Here is a 21,305-nt window from a genome sequence, read left to right on the forward strand (position 1 = left end):
ATGTGTGCTGGGATGAATGGTTTAGCTGTGAATACAACATGAAATGATGAAGACATTGTAGGGGTCTTAGAACTTATTTAACAAGCTGCCTGGTATCAGAGAACATGAATAAAAACCATACGTGGCAGCCAGAGTTAATTCAGATAGATTTTGCCTGAAAGGATTCTGGAAAGCAATGGATGTATATTCAGTATATGCTGGGAACTGAACTGGAACTTTTAACCAAGTCATTTAAATTAGTCTTCCAAGTGACACTTGGATTATTATGCCTGTTTAGGTTAGGGAATCTAAAACTTAGAGAGGCTGAGGGTCTTGCCTGAAGTCACCCTATTGGAAACACTGGAGTTGAGAAGTGAATCTTGGTATGCCTGGCTCCAAAGCTCTTTTCTGTACATCACACTGCATCTCAGAGTAGAAAATTGCATCATTATCAAATTCAAGTTGTTTTCTCATTCTGGGGTCTCTGAAAGGATTTCTCTTGCAGCAATATAACTTTTAGGTCTTGCTTTTCATGTGTGCTTTTGGAGGTTCTTGAATTTTCTTTGAAATTATTGTTTAATAGCACAGGGAATCACAGAGGAAAAAATGTGATAATGAGTGTGCATATGTCCATGTATGACTGAAAAATTGTGCTGAACACAAGAATTTGACACAACATTGTAAAATGATTATAAATCAATAAAAAAAGTTTTAAAAACATTTCTTATATTAAAAAAGTTTTTTTCCTGTGTATATATATATATACACACATACACATATATATGTATGTGTATATATATATATATTATTGAAGTACAGTCAGTTTACAATGTGTCAGTTTCTGGTGCACAGCACAATGCTTCATTTGATACCTTCCTGTGGATATCACTTAGCTGTCTCATATCTTCCCAATTTTTCCAGAAAGACTGGCCTAAGGTTAAAAGTAATTTCTTTTGATCAGTGCTGTTTCTCATTCATTTATTCATTTATTATTTATTGAGTAGCACTGTGGTAGAGATGAAATGGTGGTCTTCAGATTTGGGAGAGAATAGCAATTATAATATAGAATGATAAACGTTATGATACATGGATGTTCTGGAGGCAGTGGGATACAGATGGGGGTCAGAAAATGGCTACTGGATGAAACTCTGAAACAAAGTTTTGAAGTATGAGTAGGCACCAACCAGCAAACGCAGAAAGATGCTGAGATGAGAGATTGCAGTTCACTCTAGGGAACCGAGGAGGGTGTATGTGGAGCCCAGGGGGGAGGTGAGGGAGCCAGACAGTGAACACCACTGTGTGCCACACTCCATGGCTTGGATTTTATCCTTGAGAATGAGGAACCCGGTAAGGGAATCTAACGAGGAGCAGAGACAAGATCAGAAGTGCACTGGGGAGTTTAGGTTTTATGTCTTTGTCAGGGGAAGGGAAACAGGAATGTTGATCCTGGAGACCAGTTTGAAAATCATTACAATAATCTAGGATGGAATGATGAATGACAGAGGGGATTGAGAATAGAATTCAGATCCAAGGAATATCAAGGAGGTTGAATTGCAAGAACTGGGAGAAGAACCGAATATGGCGAGTACTTACTTGCAGGACACTTGACCACTAAATGTGATGCTGCCCTGTAAAGTAATTACAAGCCACACTTCTGTGCATTGGTAGTTGGCAGATGTTACCCTCAGTACCCACAATACCCCTCAGAGGGTGGCATCTGGGTATTAATTTTATTATAATTTTAGAGAGGGAATCAGAGAAGCATCAAGACGTTAAAGAATTCTGTGAATGCCACACGTTATGTTTTAAGAAGAGTAATCTGATAGTATCATGGTTCGGAGGCAGGGAGACCAGTTAGTGAAACATTTTGAGACTAGAGGTAGTAAGAAGATGAGACAAACAGAGGACACTGCTTCAAACTGAGGACCACGCCATTGGGAGGACATTCACATGTGTAGGAAAGGAAAAGTTATGGACCTCTTTGGGTGGGAAAAGATACAGACATCTTTGGGGAAAAGTTACTCATGGCTGCAAAATTGATTCCAAGATCACAATATAAGTCACCTTGGTGCTATAGAAATACAAATGCTTATATATGTTTTGTGTTTGTCTGTCTGACTAAAAATATCTATCCAGTCTAGGTAACCAAGTTGTAGTTCAAGAAAGTAAAATTCTCTTTTACAGAAATGTCTGTGTAACCCATGTCTGATGAAGCATGGTGACAAATCCCATTTCTCTGGACCTCCCTTTTTCTGCTCCAGCAGCACCTTAATTACCTTCCCATATGACACTGAAATTGATTTACAGCTCTTCCAGAAAGGTTGTGGTTTGTAATTAAATTTGGGAGGTGCCTAGCTCTGATCAGTAGCACAGTTAGAAACTAGATCTCAGGGGGCTATGACTGAGAATGTGTATGCTCTTTTGTAAAAGGTGGATTTCAATGGTTTTGAGTGGAAAGACTTTTGATGGGGGTGGTGGGGTGGGAGTGGGTTATAAACAACAGAAATTTATTTTTCACATTTCTGTAGACTGTAAAGTCCAAGATCAAGGTGCTGGCAGATTTGGTGTCTAGTGAAGCCCGCTTCCTGGTTCATAGATGCCTTTCATTTTGGCTATTACTTTACATGGCAGAAGGGGTTGGAAAGACTTATCAGACTTTACTCCCAAAGTTGGGGAGAGCCCCCTCCTTGTGACCTCCTGGGAAGGCTGAGCCCTTTGGGTGGTAGAAAGCTGGGTGGACACTGCCGACTAATAGTGTGACCTGGGGCAAGTCACCTGGCCTCTCTAAGCCTTAGTCTCTTTTTCTATAAAGTGAGAGTAATAATGGCAGCTATCTCGTTAGCGTGTTGTGAAGATAAAATCAATTAGTTCATGTTAAAGCACTTAGTATAATTCTTATCAAAAATATTTAATCTTCTATATATTTAAGTAACATTAAACACGAGAAAATGAATCACTATGCTATATTCCTGAAACTAACACAATACTGTAAATCAACTATACTTCAATTAAGAAAACTGGAAAAAGAATGAAAAAATATTAAATACAAGCATGTGCTATTCCCACCCACTTATAAGAGTCTTGGTACATCTAACTCCAATTCCAATCACTCTGTGATTATACGAAAAACAAAGTATAAACACGACCCTCTCTGACTAATAGTTCTTCCCTAATCAGGGACATTAGCCCAAGCATACTCTTTATTTTTCCTGGGGTAAGTGGAAGGGGATTGGGAATAGAAATGCAGAGGAAACACACAAAAAAATTGCCATTGTTCTAATCAGAATGTCATCTGAAAATAAACATTCTTATTGGGAATGTTCTTATTTCTCAGGTATATTAAGGAAACAAACATCAAAAATGACCCAAATGAACTCAACAATCTTATCAAGAAAAACTCTGATGTGGTAACGTGGACCCCACGACCTGGAGCCACTCTTGATCTGGGTAGGATGCTGAAGGATCCAACAGACAGGTTTGGCTTAAATATGTATAGAGAGTGAAAATGATTTATGAATTTTTTCAATTTCTTGAGACAATAAAGGGCATACCTATGGCCTCTTGACAGGTGCCTATGTGTAGGAGTGTTAAGTTTTTGCTAACTAGCATCCTGTGCTTGTCAGGCAATATCTACGTATCACTATTTAAATTGGAATTCTTACTGTTTGAATCAAACAAACTATTAATTAAATATACAGGGGGAAAACTGAGTTTTTTCTTAGTCCTATGCAGTAATTTTATTATCCTATATAATCATATTCAAATGTTTTCCTTATCTCAAAATTTTACTTGAGGATAAAGAGTGAGGAAGTTTTCTTCTGTGAAGGATTGTCTTAAGTAAATAAAAAGCAATAAGCAAGAGAGTTAGTTTTCATACCAGCATAAACATTACCCAACTGCCAGCTCCATGAATACTGGATGTGAACAAGTAACAATAGACTGGGAGTTCAATTCAAGAAAAACTAACATTGATGTCACAGATCTATATTTTTATAAGTGCTTGTCTTAAGCCCAATGGAACCGTAAGCTCCTCACCCCTGTTTAGAAATGGACTACGTGTAGGAGAATTGGGCACCCATTTACCAAGGGCACACCCCTCTCCTGGTCTTTCCTTTGCAAAGTTGGCATGAATGACGCCTTCAGCCAATCATGCCCTTTTGCTAACATCTCATATAAAGCTAGCTCTCAAGTCTGGTCAATTTTCCTTCACAAATCTCTCACAAACTCATCAGTCATCTCCAGCCTCTTCTGCTGTAGCTTTAATTCGACCTCTCACCATCTTTCACCTAGATTCCTGCAGTGGCCCCTGACTTGTCTCTGTGCCTCTACCCCTTGCTCTCCTTTGATCCATCCTCCATGCCAGCCTTTTCGACCTGAACTGGGGAGATCCTAAGGAATAAACCCAATTGTTTCCGGAAAAAAAAATACTGGTCATAGTACATTGGCAGGTTGTAAAATCAATGGCATTGATCACAACCAGCACTTTAAAAAATGAAGTAGAATAAAACGGAATGGAGCAGACCTGAGTACACTGTTCAAGTACATATAACCAAGGTAAGTATTATTTCAGGAAGCTTCTGTGTCATAGGTACCCTTGGTATGTGGATCCCCAGGGTCCTGATGTAAAATATAAATTTTACTGGGATCATGGGCAAGAAGTTTGAAAGCCCCCAGTCTGCATTGCTGCCCAAGAAACCCTTTTTAAATGCAAAACTCTTGCTGTTCCTCTCCCTGCTTGAAATTCCTGAGGATCTCCCCAGTGCCTCTAGGATAAAAGAGGTTTTTAGTCTCCAGATCAAGGATGAGAGAAGTTTTTAATTATTTCAAGTTTTAGCAGGGTGTTCAAACAGTCTGTTATTTGGCATTTGCTGAACTGTCCATCATCTCTCTCCAGTTCTCCAGTGTCTGATGACAGTAACTCTCAAACTTGAATGAACATCAGAAAAACCCAAGAAAGTTAGATAAATGCAGATTCCTGGACTCCACCCCCTGAAATTCTGATTCAGTAGATCTGAGACAGAGCCTGGGAATCAACATTTGTATCACTGTATCCCACCAAAGCATTCTGGGTAACAAGAGAGTCAGTCTAGTTAGATTCTCAGTGTTAAGACAGAGTGTAAGGGACACAGGGAGACTAACTGCTTAGCTGCCTTGTGAGGGGAGGAGAGGGCAGGAGAGAGAAGGAAATGTGATCAAGGAAAGCTCAATCTGAAATCTTAGGCATTTGAGCGATGTCTTAGAGGTCAGGAGGAGGTTACAAGTAGAGTAATTAAAAGAAAGAGAGAGAATGAGATTTTGGTCCGAGGGAATGGCACATGCTGGAGAAGGGAGGTGTAAATATATAAAGTGTCATGAATTTGGTGAATGCAGATAATTTGAATAAGTGAACAGATATATGCCATTCATTCAGAAATGATTTATTGAGCTCCTTCTGTATACCAGGCATCATACTAGGAAGAGGGAAACTATGAAAAGTTCCTTCCCTTATGAAGCCATCCATCTACTTGAGTGTAGGGTGGGTAAGGAAGGCAGAGTTGGGCCAGGATCGGAAACGTGTCGTAAGGCAGTCCAAGAAACTTGAGTAAGGAGAGCTTGAGAAAGTTGTAAAGCAAAGAAGGAACATGACTTCATTGTGTGTTAGAAAAACCATTTCAGTTTGCAGAAGAACATGTCCTGGGGAAGAGGCTCCAGGGAGAAGAACTAGAGTCAGGGAGGCCAGCTGGGAGGCTGTGGCTTTATCCAGGTAGAGATTAGTGAGGCTCTAATCTGAGACAGGACAGGGGATTGGAGAAGTACATTTGAGATGTATTTAGAAGTTAGAAATTTTAGCATTTCATAAGTAATTTATTACCAAAACTAGCACATCTCTAGCTTTGGGCAAACAGTGGATTAAAAGTGTTGTTTTGGAAAGTGGGACATAGAGACATACCATTACTTGCCAGATCTTTACTAGACAGGTGCCTAGTCTTCCCGTCCTCATATTTTACTTATCCAGATCACATCCTGTTCCATCCCCAGGATTCAAGTTTCCACCTTCCATGTAATAATCCATCTTCACACTGGATGGACAGCTCTAGGAATGTCAGGGAACGCTCTTGTCTGTGTTGCTGACTAGGTTCCAGACAGAACTGTCCATCTGTCTGTCAGCTGTGGTTTGACTAGTGTAGATACAAAACTGTATATTAGAGGCACAAAATTCTGGGTATATCTCATAGATAGGCTAACGTCACTCCTGTGTTCAGTACTTACTTGGCCCCTTCTATGTGCCAATCATGGTGGCTGCTTTCATCAAACTTACATTCCAATGGAGGTGGAGGGCAGGGCGGGAGTGAGCAGACTTCCACAAAGTCAATATGACCACATTATAGCCAACATTTCCATAATTTATTTGTTTTGAGCCAAAAAGGTCCAAATCAGGGGTTTTCCAGCTCTTTTTTTTTCACAGACGTGGACTTCTAACTTTAAATGAATGTGCTGACTTGGAAAGTAAACCAGGAGCTGTCCTGGTTTAGGCTAGGGTGGGGCCCTGCCCCTCAGTGTTCCCTGAGACACATCTGTGGGACCCCTGGGGATTATCTGAGCCATCTTGAAGCTACTCACCTGATTGACTGTGGATCTTGAAGTGCTAACATCTGCCTTCCTGATTTGTTGCTTCTTCTTTCATGTTCTCTCATTTTTGTGTCTTTAAGCAAAGGCATCATAGAGCCTCCAGAGGGGACCAAAATTTACAAGGACTCCTGGGACTTTGGACCATATTTGGAAATCTTGAATGCTGCTGTAGGAGATGAAATATTTCTTCATGCTTCCTGGATAAAAGAATACTTCACTTGGGCTGGATTTAAGGATTATAACCTGGTGGTCAGGGTATGCTCTTAAGTATTACTTGTCTTCGCTTTCCTGTATTATGGAAATATATGAAAACCCCTTAGGATTGTAATTTGTTTCTCAATAAGCATTCATTAAGCCCTACTGACTGCCTGACAGAAAACAGATTTGACAATGTGCTACAACAATCCCTTGTTGACAACGTAGGGGACGTTCTGAGGTCCAGCTCAGTTTCTCTTCTAGAACATTCTGTTTCCTCCTATCACCATGTGTTAGTTGCTGTTGTTTTTGTTCTGTGAGTGTTTCGTTGTGTTATGTTTGTTATGGCAGAAACGGCTATTTACTGGGGAACTGGAAGGTGGGCTCCACTGGAGAGGTTGTGTCCTGTAGTGACATGGAAGCAAGTAATCCTTACCGGCAGCTGTGGGAAAGACTGACCTGCCCAAACCATGAGGTCAGCCGCGATCTAGAACTTAAATTAGCCCCAACCCATACATACAGATCTCACAAGCCAAGTGGTTCCGGTTACCAGCCAGATCACCAAAACCGAGGGTGTATCCAAAAGCAAATTAATTACCAACACGTAGGAGATGCAAGAGAAAGAGGAGGCCTGAAGTGGGCGGGGAGTACCTGCAATGCTTATGTGATGTTTTATCTGGCTTATATAGTGCCTGAGGTTGTGCCTGGGGAGCAAAGTTCAAAGAAACCCTCCTGAAATGGAGGGTTCATTCATACCCTTGGAAACAAAGACTGGTTACCCTCAGGGTAAGGACTGTTCCCAAGTTTACCGTTACCTAAACGTTAATACTGGGTACCAGGCAACACTTAGCATTCTCGAAACCTGGGGTCAGCGCCAATCTATGATGAACTTTTTGCCAGTCACTAATGAAATAAGAGTGAGTATGCACGTCAGTGTGGGTACAAAGATGTTAATTCTCTTTCCTTGGGATGCATTGTCATTATTCCAAGATTAGGTCCTTTCTATTTTTGAGGCATGAAAGCATTCTTCCCTTAATGAAATAAAAGGGCAGTAGATGTAAGAATTTTTTTTAAGTCCTCACTTAGCAAAATAAAATATTGATGCCCCATTAGCTCCCAAATTTTTTTTAGAAAATTGTCTTTGAAATCGAAGACCTGGGCAACACTGGTCTGAATGATATTTTCAGTAGAATAATTAGTCTGAAAAAGAGGAAACATTTTGAATTGTTAGTGGAATTATTTGTGTTTAGCTGCTATATGATAATGAGGAACATTTCACATTTTATTCATTTTTTTAGCCTGCAAATATGTGATATTTGATATCTTGTTACTAATAGTGCTTAAGATGGTAACCTCTGTAAATTTGAAGTCGGCGATATGAAGAAATTTTGCTAGTGTAGAAGTCGAGAATTTGAATTCTGTTTGGGAAAGAGGAGAGGGAGAGAGAAGTTAAGGGGGGTGGGTAGAGAGTTGGGGGAGGAGGAGAGAGCAGAGAGGAGAGACTCTTTATATATTAACTCCAGTTCATTGCTGTCATTTAAAGGCATTTAGGTCTTGCACATTCTGAAATTTTTTAAGGACCTTGACCACTAAATTGATATGCTTCTTCCCTTTACCATGTTGTCATTTGCACAGATGATTGAGACAGATGAGGACTTCAACCCTTTTCCTGGAGGATATGACTATTTGGTTGACTTTCTAGATTTATCCTTTCCAAAAGAAAGACCAAGCCGGGAACATCCATACGAGGAAGTAAGCGAACACCGGTGGAAGTGCTCCTTTCCTTCCTTCCTCCCTTCCTTCCTGCCTTCCTTCCTTCTTAAATAAACTCTTTATTTTGGAATAACTTTAGATTAACAGACAAGTTGCAAGGATGGCACAGAGGGTATTGTTAACATCTGACTTCACTGTGGTACCTTTGTCACAACTAATAAGCTGATATTGAAATGTTATTCTTAACTCCAGACTTGCTTCTTTTTGAGTCATTAGCAAAGATTGGCTTTTCAACCTGCTTCCTTCCCAACAGCTGACCCACCTCTGCTGTTATAAGACCTGCAAGCACTGATCTCCGCCTTCCTTTTTTTTTTTTTCCTCCAACCGTGTCTCCTTCCCTAAACAGAACTTGTGAGTGACTCTGTAAAGGGAGTTAAGCCAACATAAACCAACACGTATTTTGTTGAGCTCCAGTTTTGAGCAAATCCATCACCCGTGGCAGAAGTGAGGTTAAAAGCCGAGGCTTTGGGTACAACATCAAGATCGGATGGGTGCCCCACCCCTACTGATTAGGGTTATGGATTATGACTCTTTGCATCCCTGTCCAATCCAAGACTTGGGTTGGTTTTTTTTTTTCCTCTTCCATTGGGCTTCTTCCCACCTTATCAGTTTGGTTTTTTTTAATGAGAGTCAAATGACATATATATGACATGCATTGTAATTTTAAATTCGATATAAATGTAAGAATCACTAAATAAATTAGGAGGATATATAGTCTGCCCTTAAGTGTATCACACGTGCCATATGATGCCTTAATTGTAGAGGCTTAAATGTCCCTCCGTGTAATAGGTGTGTTATTAAACTACATTTTCATAATTTGACTTGTATTTTTATCTTTAGTACTTGCTAGTGAAGAGAATCCTATGCTGAAACTTCATTAAAACCAATAATCCACTGCCTGCTTTGTGGATTAAAAAAAAAACTGGATTTTCACATATAGGAAAACCCTACTACACGAAACATCCATTTTAAGCAAAATGAATCTGATAAATGTATTGCTTTATTTACCAAATACATACATAACTTTCTCTGTGCCAAACACAGCTTCATAAATACTGAGTCATTTAATACAACAACCACCTTATGAACAGATATTATTATACTCCCCATTTTCAGATGAAGAAAAGGTCATACCAAGAGGTTAAATAACCTGCCCAAGGTCATATAGGCAGTGAATCGTGTTGCAGGGGTTTGACCACAAGCGTTCTAGCTCCAAAGTCTGTGGTCTTCAGCCACTGTGGTGCTTCTCAATCTGAATTTACAAAACCTATGAATTAAGGTCTCTGTTGGCTGTAAAGGAGATGCATCTTTGGAATTTTTTAGATCACAAGTTCCTTTAAAACATTTCATTGAAAAAAATCACTTTTTCACAGCTTTTCATAATTCATCTGCTGGATAAAGCAAGCAACAGCTCTCTCGCAGATTTAAATGCACCAGGGGGTAAATCATCCTACCTGCCGCATACATATCGGCCCATACTTTGACTCCCAGTGCTTTTATCTCCCAGGACTTTAGTGAAATTTCTATGTGTTTGAGGTTTGTTTGAAGAAGTTGTACCTATACTTGGAAGAACTCCTTTCCTTGCTACCTGGAGTCTTTTCATCTTGCCTTTTTTTTTTTTTTCTTTTTGAGGAGGGGCATTCATTGCCTTTCAAACTCGTAAGTATATTTTCTATCACACCAACTCTCTGTCTTTCCTAGATGCACGGCTCCTGTAGCTGTCCATCCTCCTGCTCCAATCTGGAGGGTCTCCTCGCTAAGTCTGCCATCCATCTGTCAACCTGTGACATCGCTTGACCACTTCTGGACCCCACCCATGTGTTCACCCCCTTAGCTTTCCTCCTTGGTGGGACTTTCTGCTTAAGTATCTGCCAAAGAAAGCTTGCATGGGAGCTAAGCTGTAAGTGCTTTCCTGCCTGATATTGCACAGTAGCTGGGCTGAACACGCAATGCATTTTCTACCTTAGCATTGCTCCATTGGCTTCCAGTTGTATGCAATGCTGCTTACCTCTGGCTCTTCTTTCTTCCACTGTAGATGACTTTTAAGAATTAAGGGCTTAATTAAAATAGTTCTGGTTCAAGGAGGGAAAAAAGAATTAAAGGATTAATCTATATTTACCCCCCCAAAAATCTTTTCAAGCTGATTTAGGGTTCTCTGTATAGGTGCGGGATTTGTTATCCAGCAGGATTTACTTGAAGGCAGGGGTTACACACATAAATGCTCACAGATTGACCTGAGGCAGATCTTGCAAACTGGTGGAGCTGGGTGGGGACTGTGTCCTGTGGGAAGCAAATGTCAGATGGGAAGGGAGCAGCCCCGATTAAGTTCCAGTTGATCTCCTGAATTTTCCCGAGAACTTGGACATCTGGATTTTCATGTGAGAGACCCAGATTTATAAATGAAATTTATAAACTGAAAGCTCATTCAGTTTTTTTAAGGGACTGTAAGCTGTATGAACCAAGAGCTAGACTGATTAAGTGATTAAGTGATGATGGTGAGGAGCCAGTTATTGGGCTGAGGGACCCCTGAATACCAAAATGTGGAGGTCCTTGCTCTGGGGCATCCCAAATACACTCCCTGCTCTCCTTCCCCCTGCAAAATTGGTTCTATTTGTTCAGAGAACTGTCTGAATGTATTTGGCCCGGGAGCCATGCATAGGCATGGGGAAGGGGTCAACTGTTTCACGTCCATACTTTTGTGCTCTGTTCCTGCTGTCAGCCCCGGTACCTACTGCTCTCCTTCCGCATCTGAACGTCCTTCCACATACTCTCTGAGATTCTGCTGCCTCTGCCCTCTTTTTCAGGCGCCACTCACCTTCCTGCTTTCCAAATTCACATTAATTTGTTGAAATGTCCTACCACGCACCTTGTTTCTTCTTCACTGGCACTTCATGCCTGTGCAATTGCTTGGTCAACCCTTCAGTCGAGCCTGGAAGTGTGCGGAGGACAGGTTATGCATGGGACCTGTCCATCGTTTTGAACTTGAAGTCCTTTCTCAGCTCCGGTGACTCTCACCCTCATTTTCTTCACTTCTGATTGTTCTTCTGCATTCTTCCAGGGTCTTTCTCCAGCCACCACTTAAATCTCTTGTTTTCCTCCACGGTTCTGTGCTCAACCCACTCTTCTTCTCAAGTCTGTATCTGGGTGAACTCATCTGCTGGCACCACTTCTCTGCTAATGACTCCAAAAATCCATAGGTCCTGCCCAGACTTTGCCCAGCTCCCTCCAACACTGTCCAACTTTGGGTTCCTGATAGTTGATCACCGGCTAGATAGCATCACCTAAATATCCAAATCCCTGGTACCTTATTTTCCAACGCGTTTAAAATTCAGCACCTCATCTCCATTCTCCTAAAACTGCTCTGTCTCCTTTTCTATCTTGATGACTGGCAATATCAATGCCTCCCCCTTACCTGCCCCTGCCCAGGAGCCCAGCTAGAAACAAGGGTGTAATCTTCACCTGTTTCCTTTCCCCTCACCCCCAAATCTAATCAATCACCCAGACCTTCCCATTTTACACGCTAACCATTTCTCAAAACCTCCTTGATTCTTCCACATGCTCTTTTCCAGATTGAAAGGTCAAGAAAGGTCATCTCCTGTCCACTGTGAGGAACTTGATCTTGACACTGCACCTTAGCTGGGCAGTCCTCAACTTGACAAACTGTTCAATTATGTTTCTAAATCTCTGTTGGCAAAACAAGAGATCCTTTGACCTGTGTTTGTGATCTTGGTTCACAATGGACATAATTGTTTTATAGAAATGGTGTAGAAAAGAGAAGTAAATCCCAAAGGCCAATCTTCTGATTATTCTGTGTCATTTACTAGCCTATCATTTATGATAATGTTGCCTCTACTGGCATTAGCATGATATTTATCAGGAGAAAAAAAAGTAATGCCAGATACTGAAAGCTCCTTGTAAATCTTAACACAGATACTGAAGAAGGGTTAAAACCATGTCTAATTATAGGGTACCTTCCCTTCATGCTACTTCATGCTCTTTTTATGAATTATCTCGTTTTTTCCTCACCACAGCCCTGTAACAGTGGAGACGGAGGCGTAGCATGATTAGTAAGGTTGCATGATTAATAAGGGCTGGGCTAAGACTCCAAAATCATCTGTGCTTGTCTCGTAACCCTGTGCACCTTTGACTATTCAACAGATCCTGTGTCAGGAGTTGGGATTCTTTAAAGGTAAGGGCCGTGACCACTGAATTAAGGTAATCTTGCTCCGTGGCAGGCCTTGTTTTAAGTATTTTATATGCCCTGACTCAGTGGATCCTCACAATAATCCCGTGAGGAATGTTCTATTATCTCCGTTTGATAGATGAGGAGGCAAGGCACAGAATGGTTGCCACGATTACACAGCCAGAGTGTGGATTTGAAATCAGCAATCTGATCTATCTGTGCTCTCAGCCACTCTGCTCCCCCAGCTCCTGATCCATTTCCTGTTTCCCTTCCCTCCATTTCTGCTGCACTCGGGACCCCCCTTTACCCTCCTTCCGCCTGTGATATCTACCTCGGTAGGTTTTTCTCCTTGATTCCGCAAACCCTTGCTGCTATAGGCAGCTGCTTCTCTCAGGGACACGAGGGGTTGATACTCTGTGCTGGCGCTGAGACACCCTGCTGATTGTCCATATCTGTTTCAGATTCGGAGCCGGGTTGATGTCATCAGACACGTGGTGAAGAACGGTCTCCTCTGGGATGACTTGTACATCGGATTCCAAACCCGGCTTCAGCGGGATCCTGACATATACCATCACCTGTAAGTCTGAACATGCCTGTCGTGCCCTTGGCTGCTTCAGAAGGTGCCGTGGGCGTCTAAGCAGAGTCAGTGACTGACTATGCCCCCCAGTGTTGGTGGATATATGAGATTCCACCATTCAAGCTTTGTTCTTTGTTACCCTGTTGAAAAGCAAATCTAGCTAGGAAAAGAACATTTTAAAGAGTCATCATTGATACATTCAGGCAAATGTGTTTCAGCCTCTTCTGAAAGTGGTTTATGGTATCAGAAAGGGAAGGACATTGTGAGGGGGAAAGGATGTGTTTGGCCTAGATAAGAATGAGGATGGGGTGATCATTGAAGACAGTCATTTCCCATGTCCCATTTGCCTGTGCCCAACTCTGAGCATGCATTTGGTGAACTAGTTGATTAAGGGGAATGGTCCTCTGAGTTCTGCCTGCCTGCACTTCTGAACCATGTAAATATCTTCTTGCAAAACTATGTATGTCAGGGAGGGTATAGCTCAGTGGTAGAGTGTGTGCTTAGCCTGGGTTCAATACCAGTACCTCCATTAAATCAATCAATCAGCCTAATTACCTTATCCCTCAAAATTGATTTAAAAATTTAAAAATAAATTTATAAAAAAAACTGTACACATCTTTAAGATTATATTTGGAATCTTTGAGTCGAAATGTTAGAAAGGCCCATTTGGCATTTTTGTATTCACAAAATAATCAGCAAGAGGAAGAATACTTGCTTATCATGACCACTGACCCTCTGAAAAGTGCAGGAATTTAATTGTACATGAGCAAAACCCATTATCTAGCTTCTGCCTTGAGCTTGTAAGCACGGGCATGTCTTAAAAGCTCTTTTTAAGTTTTTCTCTTCTTGAATGTTTTGAAATTATTTTTAAAATATTTGAAGAATGTAGAAACATATAAAAGGAAAAGGAAATAATGCTACCCTTCACCTCCAGCAAAACTCCATTTCCTGCCTTTTCCTCCACCCACTCTCCAGAATAACGCTTGATAACAGCACAGTGTGCATCATCCTAGACCGACTTCTGAGCATATCAACATTTCTCTAAGTGAATTCATTCTCAATAATAACGTTCCATATAGTGGGGGTGGGAGGGTTATTGTTGCTGTCATTTTTTAAAGGTAATCCTAGTATATGTGTTTTGTAATTTGCATTTTTTACTCATCAGAGTATCTTCAGTGTCCCTAGTGTTGGGACACACAGATCAACCTCAAATATTTTTATCTATTAAAGTATAATCAGTTATAATGTGTCAATTTCTGGTGTACAGCATAATGTTTCAGTCATACATATACACATATATTCATTTTCATATTCTTTTTCATTTTAGGTTACTACAAGATATTGAATATAGTTCCCTTTAACCCCAAACATTTTAACAGCTGTAAAATATTCCAAGTTTTGTTCATTTTCAACAGAACTTGCACCTGACTTCTTGTTCTGGAAAAAAATGAATGTAGCCACTTTGGGTGAGAATCAAATGTTACTTTTTGTAAGAAAATAATTCCACCTTGAAAACTTATGGGATATTGATGCTAAAGACTTTTTTGTTCTATTTTTTTGGTAAGAGAACCCATACGTACATGGAAGACAATCCCATAATGAGTCCTGGGAAGCAGTCATGGCCCAATTTATCTTTCTTGCTCTAAAAATGGGATTTGTGAGTTTGTTAAATATTTTTCTGATCATAAAAATAATACATACCTACTACAGAAAATTTGAAAAAAAATGTTTAAAATACAAAAAAAGAGAGTTAAAACTGCAAATAATCCCATCATCCAGAGAGAACAGTTTATAGCTGGGTGTCTCGTGAATCTTTCTGTGTTTATACGCATAAACACATGCACTTTTTTTTCTATAAAGAGGAGATAATACTTTACGTAGTTTTGAACCCGCATGTTTACTGAACAATCTTGGATCCACCCTGTAAGTTTCTAACCTGTCACTATTTGAAAACACTTAAAACACTATTTGAAACAATAATTTGGCAAATAAACCCAGAAATGTGTCTTGCTCACTTTCATAGTGATCTCTTAGGATAGATTCCTAGGAGCAGAGCTGCTGGACCCAACATGCACAGTGTGTAGACTTTGGGTGCACTCTGCCTAATCTTTCTTCAGGAAGCCAAGCCCTTCTTCCCAGAAACAGTGCATAACCCATTGATGTGAACCCTCACCAGTACCAGGTCCTAATGCTTTCATGTACAGAATATAAATCTGTATTTTTACATATAAGAATTCCTTAAAGCAAGGCACGTACAGAAAAATAAAAACAAGACACACTTATGTTTTAGAGGACTGCATTCAACACACTGAAAATGCTGAGCTCCATGGCTCCGTGAACATCTGAAGCTGTACCGAAGTGCTGTCTCTTAGAGAGACCTGAGTACCAGGTCCTGAAACAAATCTTGATGAAACAATAGGCATGGAGGTTTCCAGAACATGTTTTTCTGCTTTATCTCTTTTACAGGTTTTGGAACCATTTCCAGATAAAACTCCCCCTAACACCACCCAACTGGAAGTTCTTCCTGACATGCTATGAACAGAGCAGAGCTGAGATTTCCCAAGTAAAGCATCCTGTAGACCTGGGAGACACCCTTATCATATGTGCTATCACACTCTCTTCAGCATCTGAATTCAGCAGGCACCATGCCTGGCAGAAAGCCTGACTTTCAGGGGAATGAGAGGAGCTAACATTAGAAGAAGAACATTTAAGTTTAAAAATAAGTTAATAAAATGAGTAGTGAGTACATCCAGCCCAAAATCCATGGAATCTTTGGTCTGGTTGAGGTGAACATGCAGATTAATAAATAAGACAAAAATTATCCGAGGTGGTCAGTGAGTGTTCAGAGTTAAATCCTGAACACATGAAGGAAAGCAGCAACTAAAGACAAATACTGTTTGATTTCACTTATACCTGGAATCTAAAAAACAAAACAAATGAACAAATGTAAAAAAACAGAAACAGAATTATAGATGTAGAGAATGAACTGGTGGTTACCAGAGGGGAGATGGGTGGAGGGAGGAAAGAAGTGGATGAGGGAGATAAGAGGTACAAACTTGCAGTTGCAAAATAAATGAGTCACCAGTATGAAATGTACAAAGTGAGGCATATAGACAATAAATACATAATATCTTTATATTGTGACATTTCATAACTAGACTTATTAAGGTGATAATTTTGAAATATATAGAAATACCTTTCTAGGCTAATGGAGATCAGCTTGTCTGGCGTGAATCAGATTTGACAGTCCTTCCTACCACTTGGAATGTGATTTTATTAACTGAACTACAAAACCTGTTTCCATATATTTGTTCTTGGAATGATAACATAATATTACTATAAGTACTATAGTTTATATATTCATTTATTCCACAAATGGCTATCTCATCACATTGTATTGCAATAATCTGTTGTCCCTTCTGGTTAGTAGACTCTGCATTTCTCAAAAGTAGACACTCTGCCTTCGTACACTAGTAGTCAGCCTAGTGCCTAGAGCACACATGCTTTTATCTGTAATATACATTCAAGGAAGAAAGGAACAAGCAAATTTCTGTCTCCCACTGTCAGTGTGACTTGCCTCTTAAACTAGGCTTCAGTGCCCTTACCAGTAAAATTAAGGAACAAAATAGAACATTCTTTTCAGCTGTAAAATTCTTTGTTCCATACTCTAGTCTAGCACAAGGCATTGGGCCAGATCTTCTAAATTATGATTATTGGCTGGAAGGGATGCTAAGGGAATTCACATTCAACTAGATTATAAGGTAGACTTAACAAGCACTATATTTGGTGTACACACTAAGTGTTGGGAAGAGAGATTACAGCTGACTTTTTGAGATGACCAGGAAGAACATTATGGAAAAGGTAGTACTTCAGGGGAATAGGGAGGCAGTGTTAGGAGAGCACCTTGAAGGTTGGATAATATTTTTAATAAGCTGAAATGGAAGGAGAGATGATAGAATATACCAGACAGGAAGAGTGGGTGAAGTTAAAAGGTGGAAAAATTCAAGGTGAGTTGGGGCAATGGCAAGTCCTCCTGGTGGGACAGAGAAGAATGGAAGAGCAGGAGTGAGGTGTGAGTGACCCCGGAAGAACAAAGAGTCCACAGGCTCAGTGGAGATGCCGAGCAGGTTCAGCAGCTGTGAAACAGCAGGAGGCATTAAAGGGAAGGAGGCAGGTGAACGACAGACACCAAGTCCAAGATCTTGGAGGTGGAGCAGCTCTGAAAAAAGGCAGGTCAAAGGTACTTCTGTGTAAGTGGTGAATGAGATGGAGCAAAGGTGAAGGTAATAGGAGTCGGGAAGTCAATGTGTGCAGCTTAGAGTTGCCTTATCAAGGAGGCAATAAACATGGTGGTCAGCACTTCAGACTTGGAAACTGACTTCTTGAGTTACAGTCTTGATTCTGTTACCTGCTTTGTGACCTTGGGCGAGTCTGTCTCAGATTTTCATCTGTGAAGTGAATGTACTAATAGCACCTACCTCAGGGCTGTGTCGGATTGGTAAGGCCCTTCTGGAAGAGTGAGTGGCATGTGGTGAGTGAACAATAGATGTTAACTGTATCAACTGTATGAAATAAACAGGAGAGTCATGTGACCTACAGCCAGGCACTTGGGGAACCTGTAAGAAGTTGGGAGGAGAGTCAATTCCAGTTCCCATTCCAGTTTTAGATTCTCTCTTAAACCTTAATGCATCATAGACTATTATGTAACCCACACTAAAGAATAAAAATAAAACTCACCCCAGTGCAATAAAAAATGAAAAATATTACTACAAGCCATACTGTTGTTCATTAGTAATATCTTTAATTCACAGGGATAAGCAACTTGAAAAACTCAAGAATTTCCTGATGCTGCATCTTGGACACAGAAGTTTACACCAAAGAGACTATGTCTTATTGACATCAGCAACGGATAATCACATGTTTCATTTGGGAGATATTCACTTATCTTATCACTACATAGCCAGATGATTAATATGGTACTCATTCCACCCATAATTCTCTGTACAAGAACCAGTGAACACAACAGGGACAAATTCTCCATGGAAAGCAAAGACAATGGGAGGAGAGAAAAACACAAGCACAGAAGAAATGGAACAGGAGGAGAAAAGGTTTCCTAGAAGACAATGAGGAAAAAGGAAAGGGGTAGGAAAGCAAGAAGGTCAGGTTAGAAGAAGAGAATAAAGAAAAGAAATAGATAGGTGAGAGGCCATAAGAGGAAAATAGGAAGGAGAAAAAATTAAGATGAATTTAAAAAGAAGAATGTACAAATTGATATTTTGTTCCTTAATAGATTGATTCCCCAGATAGAGTCCCTGAATATCATTGAGGAAGATGTGTTCATGAGCTGTTTTCAATTTTTCAGAAAGTTTTGTTGAAATCATATATTTACCCAAACAAGGCTTCTGTGGCTATCCTAAAAGGTGAAATTCCATTAGGGCTGAAATTTTCATTGGGGCTGAAATTGTTTTGATTCAGTGACAAAATTTGGTATTTAATGCAGATTATAAATCCTAACAAATAGAAATGTCTTTGATTAATTAAAAAATATGAACACTAGCTAGTAATGAGTTTTGTAGACAAAAATCTTTCAAAATCCATATAATAATCAACAGTAGAGACCTGTGTCTTGAAAAAGTTTGGAAATCCTCTTCTGAACATTTAAAAACACTGTTGCAATTGTTAAAATATGCTGCTAATTTATCTGTTTCTGCTGGTGTCTGTTGTTTTTGAAGCTATTCCCGTGATTGGGACACATATGCATAAATTCATCTGTAGGAAAATGTGATGGTTAACTATGTTTCTGTCTTACATGTTGATTTTTCCAATACACACACGCACACACACACACACACACACACTCACAGAGACTCTCATTGATTTAAATATCAAAATCGATCTTCTGATTATGTACACTCCCTCTTTAATTCTGAAGATCCAAGAATCTAATGGTGAAATTTATCTCCTTAAATTTTCTAAGTTCACACTCAGTAATAGAAATGTTGATTATCTGCTTCTTACTAAGATGAACACTAATGATGTTTGATTGTTCACTCTACATATTATTCATAATAAAAATGCTTGGAATTCAGGGATTATATTTTGTGATTTACATACTATGTAGTAGTAAGTTATTCAGTGATCACTAAAAATAAATGTAATGTGGATCCATAGAATATATGTTAAAATGTATATGATGAGCAAATAAAAGATTATTTTAAAATATGGATTTGTTTTCTCGCCACCAAACCTGTCTTTATTCTCCTGCCTTCTCGTCATCTCCTTCTGATATTCTGACTCCAGCAATTCTTTGATTTTACCAACACCTTCAGTCTGTTGACCCTACATTTCCTCATTTGTGTCCACATCATCCCCCTTTCTTTTTCTACCCTACATCACCTGCCCTCTTTCCTTCTCTCATATCTCATTTCTATGATTTAAGTCCCAAATTATGAAATCATCCTTTATACCTTGCTAACATCCACTGCATCAGCAAATCCTGTCACCTCCACCTTCCAAATATACCCAGAGTCTAATGGCTTTCCACCACCACCACTGCTATCAAGATCAGGAGAAAAAGGAAACCCACAGAGATGTAGTCTTGGCATTAGGGGTGGATTTTCCCAATGTCATGAATAGGCATCTGTCAATTCCAAAAAAGGCCAACGAGTTGAATGACTTGAAATTGACTTAGAGCCGCTCAAGGGGGTGCTGGGAAAGCCCTTCATGAGGAGGTGACTCGCAGGCTGCACAGTTCAATTGCAAAGCCATTTTAGAGGGTGCCAGGGAAGCTGCTAGCTGCTGGACTCTGATGCTCATCTCAGACTTGAGGAGCCCAGTTCTGGAGAAACTGAGGAGAGCCACAACAGAAACCACTTCCTTCTCTAGTGCCCTTCTAGTCCCCTATACAGGCAAAGCCTAACTTTATACTAGCTAGCAAAGGAGAAATGTTTTTGCAACAACAACAGCCTCAAAATGCATAATCAAAGAATGACATAACTAAAAGAAGAAATACAAAAATTCAGAGCAATGATACTTGAGAACGCATCTCAGTAAATGATAAACCAAGCAGGCAAAAAATTTTCAAGGCTATACTTGTACATCTTTAGAATTTTAAGGTCAGTTTGTCATGCTCCAACTTATTTTTTAAAAAATATTGTTAGCAACTTCATTTGCACATCTGTTAAGGATCTGAGAGATTCCAGTGAGGGAAATGCTGAAGCCTGGCCTCATGGAGCTGGAGGTGCAGAAGGAAGAACAGAAATAGATACAGTAGAGACATCCTGTCATGAAGACCTCAAAGTTTAAATGCTTGAGGATTCTGAAAGGCCATTAAGTAACTGGAATTGTTTTCTTTGATGACCCTGCTGCCCCAGGGTGGATACCCCACCTGGCCTCCTTGCTTGCTGTGGGAAATAAGTAATTTGCCAAAGAAAGGAAAACAAAGTTTACTATTCCCTGACTGTAGTTTCTCTCTCTCTCTCTGTTTTTAAATTTTTTGTATCTAAATCCTGGTTTTGGTGTGCTAAGAGGAAATGAAATCAATCTATTGATTGATTTCCCTTGTACACAAGCAAATTAGGCTAATAATTATAATTCTTTGAGTTATTCGACAGATCATTATAGCTTTAAGAAACAGCTATGATTTCAACTGGTCCTGGTAATTGTTTCAATTAAAAATTATTTCAGTAATGTAAATAGCCATTGAAAATGGCTTATGTAGTATAAAATCTAACAAGAAGTGTGCAAGGTGTACAGAAGACAGTAACATTTAGTTAGGGGATATAAAAGAAAACTAGAACAAATGGGGAGGCATATTATGCTCTGCATGGAAATATTTTATGTTATACCCATCTCTAAATTCAGTGAAATCATAATGAAAATCTAAAATTCATAAAGAGCTCCTACAAATAAATTATAAAAATGCAAACATTGAAATAGAAAACTTTGCAAGAGATATGAATAGGAAATTCTCTAAGGAAATACAAAAGG

At 39.8% G+C, this 21,305-nt stretch overlaps 1 protein-coding gene across 1 annotated transcript in view; it reads left to right on the plus strand.

Annotated features, from left to right (window-relative positions):
• The window catches only part of LOC102537513 (cytidine monophosphate-N-acetylneuraminic acid hydroxylase-like), a 54,180-nt gene extending 35,917 nt beyond the window's left edge, over nucleotides 1–18,263 (plus strand). Inside the window, 6 exon segments of the mRNA XM_072945579.1 lie at nucleotides 3,314–3,454; nucleotides 6,669–6,843; nucleotides 8,419–8,535; nucleotides 13,201–13,316; nucleotides 15,783–15,879; nucleotides 18,128–18,263. Of these exon segments, the coding sequence (XP_072801680.1) occupies nucleotides 3,314–3,454; nucleotides 6,669–6,843; nucleotides 8,419–8,535; nucleotides 13,201–13,316; nucleotides 15,783–15,879; nucleotides 18,128–18,133 (652 nt within the window). The 3' untranslated portion in view covers nucleotides 18,134–18,263.
• The last annotated feature ends 3,042 nt before the right edge of the window (nucleotides 18,264–21,305 follow it).

The sequence above is a fragment of the Vicugna pacos genome, chromosome 20 (assembly GCF_048564905.1).
Source record: "Vicugna pacos chromosome 20, VicPac4, whole genome shotgun sequence".
In the NCBI taxonomy this organism is placed as follows: domain Eukaryota; kingdom Metazoa; phylum Chordata; class Mammalia; order Artiodactyla; family Camelidae; genus Vicugna; species Vicugna pacos.